Below are 6,659 nucleotides of genomic sequence, written 5' to 3'. Positions count from 1 at the left end.
TAGTTATTCCAGTACTGTCTGCAACCTGCCTTATTATTACACCAGCTGCATATCTGAGAAGAGAGACAAAAATAGACGAGAGGAAATACTACAAAATAAAAAAGAGCAAAGGAATAAAGAGTATGATCGTGTCCAAGGGAAGGTGGTATCCTCAAAGGCAACTCAGTTCTGCTTATTAGAGATTACAGGTGGCAGGACCACAGAGGAACAGGAAGCAGGTGGAGCTGCAGCCAAAATCATTACTGGTGGTCCCAGCACACAATGTGTGTGGGGCGGTCGGTGTACTGCACCGGAGAGAGAAAAATAATTTATTACCCAGAGTTGTTTCTTCCACCATCAGCTGGAGTTAAAGTACACGGATCCACACAAAGGGCAACATACATCATAAATGAATTACACCGGCCTGCTTGCCAGGTTCACTGTTGTAAAAGGCAATCAGTCAGATCCTGCTCGCACATCGCAGGTGTAAATACAGAGGAGGACACACGGACGGCTGCGTGGAAAGAGCACGTTTTGCTCTTTTGGAGGGAGTGTAATGCAATCATATCTCATTTATAGTGGGGAAAAAAACTCACTCCTGTCACCACTGGAAACAAAAGCGGGGGACGTCACATCTCGATGTCTGCTGCCATCTCCAACCATATGGAGGGAGAAGAAAAAGAGAGCAACTACCTACAGCAGCTCTCCAGATGCTTCAAGTGGGGAAAAAAATGTTCTCAAGACAGATAAAATTAAGCCGTACGTAGCATTCCTGGAATATTGTTCACCATTTCTCATGCCTTAATTTTAAACTAATATGATCTTATAGGAGAAATAAGACACAATGTGATGGGATTGCATGCGATAACAGAAGAGCTTGACAGATTTGCACCGTTAGTGCTCAGAGTATGTGCTGGGAATGATGCTTGGCTACTACCACAAAGTGTTTTACATTAATATTTGTAAAATTGACTGAGTCATATCTAATAATGTTCAGACTGGTCATCTGGATGGTTTCTTGTTTTGCTGAGATGTTTCGTCCTGCATCCAAAGGACTTCTTTAATCTGAGAAGCCACCAAACAAAGCTGGTTCCCACAAACAGCATACTCCATAGTGGGAAAATATGTTTACGGTGCTAAGATGGCCTTTGGAGCCTGCCCTCTCCTTCGTCAACTCCTCTGAGACAGTCATGCCAAGGTGGTTCAAAACACCAAAGTTCATGAACATTATTCCACGTATAAAATCAGTCAGGCCATCTTGACTTTTTTTTTTTTTTTTTTTTTTTTTTGTTTTGTTTTTTTCAAAAAATATGTCAGGCTGTCTTGTTTTTTTTTTTTTTTTTTTTTTGTTGTTGTTGTGTTTTTGACGAGACATATGTCACTATGGAATATGCTGTTTGTGGGAATCAGTTTGTTTGGTGGCTCCTCTGATTGATTAAGTCCTTTGGAAGGACAAAACATCTCAGCAAAAAGAAACCGTCCAGATGACCTGATTGAACATTGTTTGATTTTATACCTGGATTATTGAGCATGCACTTTGGTGATGGAGTCCAACTTATTTCTGTGTTTACTAAGGGCATTAGCTGTGGCAGCCATCTTCAATTTGGTTAACTTCATAAGTTAATCAGTAAAAACTCCATTAATTACTTTAAGTTTCATTCAAATCTGTTCTTGAGCTATCTAACAGACAAAGTTAACTTGAACAACTAATGCCAGTTTTAAAAAGATCTTGCATGATCTGTTACTGCTCAAAAGTATGTGTTGCAGCTGACCTTTAGCTACTGCAGCACAAAGGTTTTGCTCAATATTTGTACAGGTGATAAAGTTATAGCCATTTCTGTGTTTGCTAAGGTCGATTAACTGTGGTGGTCATCTTGAAGGGGATTTCCTCCAAAAGTTAATCAGTTGTAAATGTTCAAGCAGTGATTACTTTGAGTTTTCTGAAAATATTTTTCCTAGTTTGACTGGAGGCCTGTCTAGGGTGACCCCCCCGCCTCTCACACAGTGACTGCTGGGCACCAGTGACCCCTGCGACCCAATAAGAAATAAAAGTGCAAAAATAATGGATGGATTCTCCCCAGTTCACAAGATATTTTACTAAAAGACATCATCGCCTGCCTTTTTGCTTTTTAGTGATAAGCATAATTTCCAGAGGGAGGAGGTGGGATCTGGTTAACATGATAAACTGGCTTTTGTGGGTTGAAAACAGAGACTATGAGTGAAGTTGGCATTGGTGACCTTACATATCTTAAAAAAAAAAAAAAAAAAAAACTATAAATCTTTAGTAAAATGTCTATACAAAAGTCAGGCACAGGCTGAAATGTGCTTATTTCAGAAATGTTGGGACTGTATCCTGCATGCTTCTAAACACCTGACTCGTCCCCCTCAACACTCTCCCCCCCCCCCCCCCACACACACACACACACACACACACACACAGACAGACAGTTTTGCATGGTGTAAATAAAAGAAAAACAGTAAGTTGAGGAATGTGCATGTGTTCCAGAAGGTGGATAATCGTGCACAAATGATCTGGGAGCCGTTGAAAAACATTCAGCTGCTCAGATTTCTCAGCTGCTGAATTTCATCCAGACTGACGGTCGCGCACGAACTTCAATGTGGAGCTTTGCTGCTCATGTGATATCCACAGCCCTATGACAACAAAAACACCACGCCACGGTAACAGCCGTCTGCCGCCTGCAGCCGCCCCCTGAGCGCGCCTGATTGGACCACCTGAATGACTGGCGTGCTCCCTTCGGCGGCTCCCATTGGCTGCGGTACTTCTGGACTCCACCGAGGGGCGGAGCGCGCCGGCAGAGGCGGAGCTCTCCGTGGTACTTAAATTGGGGCTGGACGCCGGAGAGGAGAGGTAGGAGCACGCACTAAAGCCGGAGCGCCCCGGTGCGTGGTGCGCAGACTGCGTGAGGGGGACCAAACAGAGGAAATTAAAGAGAGCAGACAGGGAGCAGAGGACTGTGCAGCCCTCTGTACTCATGGACCATCAGGATATCTGATCGTTTGCTCTGGGAGCGCACAGGTATCTCCTTTCTCCTCACTTTTTCCTTCTTCTGTGCGTAAAAAGCACCAGTCGGGCCTTTTTACGCAGCAGCTGCCATCCTCAGTCTGATGATGTTCTTCTCTTTCGTTCTTCTTTTTGTGCATTCCATCTCATTTAATGACTAACAAACGAGTGTGTGACTCAGACCCCCCACCCCCTTATTGTTTGTGTGGTTGTATTTGAGCGCAAAGCTGTGCCGCTTTGAGTTTCATTGATAATCCTGCTTTGTTTTGTTTTTCTCTCCAGACACCGCAGTCCATGCCTCTGCCTTGCCAGGTCATTGATGGGAAATCAACTGGATCGGATCACCCACCTCAACTACAGCGAGCTGCCCACGGGGGATCCGTCCGGGCTGGAGAAGGACGAGCTGCGGGTCGGCGTCGCCTACTTCTTCTCTGACGAAGAGGAGGAGGTGGACGACCGTACTCCGTCCGACTGCGGCTTCACCAAGGACCACAGCCCGACCGAGGAGGAGGGCCCCTTCTCGGTCAGCGAGGTGGAGTACTCGGCGTTCTGCTCCCAGGAATGCATCTTCTCCAAGCTGCGGGAGAACGAGGACCTGAACGTGTACGCGGCCAAAACTTTGCTGACTATGTGCAAACCCGGGGACCTGCTGGAGCTGGTGGGCACGGCGCAGGCGCCCCACTGGGTCATCTACGCGCACGACGACCAGGTCATTCATCTGCACAAGGGGGGCGAGATCCGGAAGGACAGCCTGCTGGAGGTGAGCGGCGGCCGGCGCGGGAGGATAGTCAACAGTCGGTACCGATTCCGGCCGCTGCCTCCGGACCTGGTGATGCAGAACGCAGTGGGACACGTGGGACTGAGGCGCGAGGAGATATGCTGGACCAACTCGGAAAGTTTCGCCGCCTGGTGCCGCTTTGGGAAACGGGAGTTTAAAGCCGGGGGGGAGGCGCACTCGGCGGAGCAGCAGTATTTCCTGAAGGTGCACCTGTCCGGCAGCGGGGTGCACACGCTCGTGTTCCGCAGCCTGGAGGACATGATCCGGGAGCGGCGGCGCGTGGACGCCAGTGGAATTCTCAAAGAGCTGTCTTTGGTTAACGGGGGCAAGGACTGATCAGGGATTCCGTTTGATTCCCCCCTTTCCTCCCTCACCCCCTCCCTCCCTCTCTGCTGTAGCCTCTTCTTGTCACCGAGGACGCACAATTCACCCCCTTTATTCCCCCCGAAGAAACACACACACACACACACACACGCGCGCGCGCTTGCTAAAGGACCTGTTGGTTTGTGCCAAGCGGACGCGCGGGGCTGATTGACAGAACCACAGGCGCGTGGAGCTGCAGAGAGCCACGCAAACAGCCAACGCCCCGCGTGATCACAACAACAGAGAGAAGGACGCGCGAGTTCAAATAAGAACCATTTGCTCCAAAAAAACAACAACAATGATTTAAAAAAAAAAAAAGTGAAATCACCTTCACACCCTCTGCATAACAGTTTGATCTCAGTCTATTGCAAACCCCCCACCACCCCCACCCCCATGCACTCTGCAATGTTGCTGCAATCCAGCAGACAGTGAGACCAGGAGGTACGGGGAGAGGAGCGTTGAAGATTTTGGGGATGGCTCTGGGAAGTCTCCCTTTCTATTTTTTTTACTGTTAGCTTTAAGGCCGGGACAGACAGACCTACAAAAGCCACATGAGTCATAGCAGACAACGTCTTGTCTTGGCCAGGCTCCTCTCTTTATCGCCATATGTGATCTCCTCGATGCTGTCATCTTTTGCTCCACAGCACTGGATGTATGTGTAAAGACATGTATTCATACATTGATTTAAATTCGAGTCCCTTATTTTTGTATTTCAGTTTAGTGGATTCTCTTTTATTGGTTCAAATAAATGGAGGTGGAGTTGTGAAAACCAAAAAGAACCTGGTCTGTTAGGTCTTGTTTGGACACACACACTCACACACAAGGCTTCACACTTCAACACAAAAAATGTTTGAATTATTGATGTCTAAATACCTCCTGACCCAGCTCAAGCCTAGAATAATTGAGATATTTAAAATGATCATCTTCATCAGCAGCTTCATTCTTTACAGCTTTACAAAGACCAAAAAAAACATGTTTCAGCACATATTTTAAAGCCATGTCATGATGACTTGTACAAAATAAATCACAAAGTAAACAAAAATGACATGTTTTTCTCAGGGCAATGGTTAATTAGACCTTAAATAATCAAAACAAAAAAAGTAAGCAAAATTTATGAATGGCTGCCGACTATCACGTGTGTTTATGTGGAAACAGCTGAAGGGACTGAAAATAGGTCAACAATGCAAACGTCTGGAGGAGCTGTCAAACATTTCTCATGTACTTACTCACATCTGTTGAGCAGAATATGCAGATAAAAGTGCTTTGTTTACATTGAGTGCGCACCATCGTATCTAAAACTATTCCACCGATTCAACTTCACCGTCTGAGACAGTTCATAGCCTTTTTATGTTTCACTTCATAGTTTGCGCTCTTTAACCTTTAAATTGTTCGTTATGACATAAAAGCAGTCCTGTGTGCATCCCTGAATTGATCTTTGTCCATGAGACGGTATTTCTCCTGTGATCAGTCAGCTGATGTGGGATCAATCACCTCATCTGCTTTTCTTGTCTTGCTTTAGTTCGGACTGACAGAGGAGCAGATGTATGTGTTGCTCCGAGCTGTGTTTTTGTTGTTCCCCATTGATTGTATGCACAAACTAACGGTGATTGTGCACGCTGCAGGAAATGAGCAGGTTCTGGGAAAGATTACATCGTTTTGATTGGATCATAACTTCGTGTTGTTAGAGAGTTGTTCTTTAATTTAAAACCAGCTGAGGTGATATAGCTTGGCGTGTGTGATGCTTTTGTTTTTGCTCTCATGTAGCAGAGCTCGTGTGTGATTAGATGTGGTGACACTGCAGAGGGGTTAAAGTCCAAATGAGAAAAACAACAAGTCTTGGAATCTTGTAATGTGCCTTAAGATAAAGCTTTTTAGTTGGGGACTGCCTGGTAAGGCAGCACCTATTATCCACCTGTCAAGGGTTTCTTAACTTTATATCTTACTCTTCCATCAACTTTAATGCGGCCCGAACCGTAATGTGTACCCCCACAAATGTTATAACAAAACAACCGGCTCCTCTCCGTGATGCATGCTATTACTTTTTTTTTTTGGCATTTTGAGTTACTATGGCGACGATATTTGCAAACACTGACGCCATTTTCATTAGTCATTTTTCATAGACTCTGGTTGCAAATCAAATATGGCCCCCTGACCTAAAAAGGAAAAATACTGTAAATCAGCCATTTTTAGAGACATTAAGCTGAAATGTGGTGTGGTAGTAGATGAATGCCCAATAAATAATGAATTTTAAAAAATTCAAGATGGCCACTAAAGCTCAATTTAAATGGCTTTAACTCGGCTATTTTTACACATTTAGAGCTGAAATTTGGTGGTTATAGCTGAGAATGTTCCCCATCACACATTAAATCCATATCAAAAATCCAAGATGGCCACCATAAATTTAAATTAAAAATTACTTTAACTCGTTGAAATCTTATCATTTTAAGCTGAAATTTGGTATGGTGGTAGCTGAGCGCAAGCCCCAACACAAAATAGTCACACGAAAGTGTTAAAATG

The 6,659-nt window shown here is 45.1% G+C and overlaps 1 protein-coding gene across 1 annotated transcript; it reads left to right on the top strand.

Annotated features, from left to right (window-relative positions):
* Positions 1–2,848: 2,848 nt before the first annotated feature.
* lratd1 (LRAT domain containing 1) lies at positions 2,849–4,314 on the top strand. The gene is made up of 2 exons (XM_037685398.1): positions 2,849–3,016; positions 3,284–4,314. The coding sequence occupies exon 2, from the start codon at positions 3,321–3,323 to the stop codon at positions 4,113–4,115; it is 795 nt and encodes a 264-aa protein (XP_037541326.1). The 5' UTR covers positions 2,849–3,016; positions 3,284–3,320; the 3' UTR covers positions 4,116–4,314.
* Positions 4,315–6,659: the final 2,345 nt, after the last annotated feature.

Source organism: Nematolebias whitei, chromosome 12 (assembly GCF_014905685.2).
Source record: "Nematolebias whitei isolate Nwh7 chromosome 12, NemWhi1, whole genome shotgun sequence".
Taxonomy (NCBI): Eukaryota; Metazoa; Chordata; class Actinopteri; order Cyprinodontiformes; family Rivulidae; genus Nematolebias; species Nematolebias whitei.
Note: the sequence above shows the minus strand (reverse complement) of the source record. Positions and strands in the feature narration are given on the sequence as shown.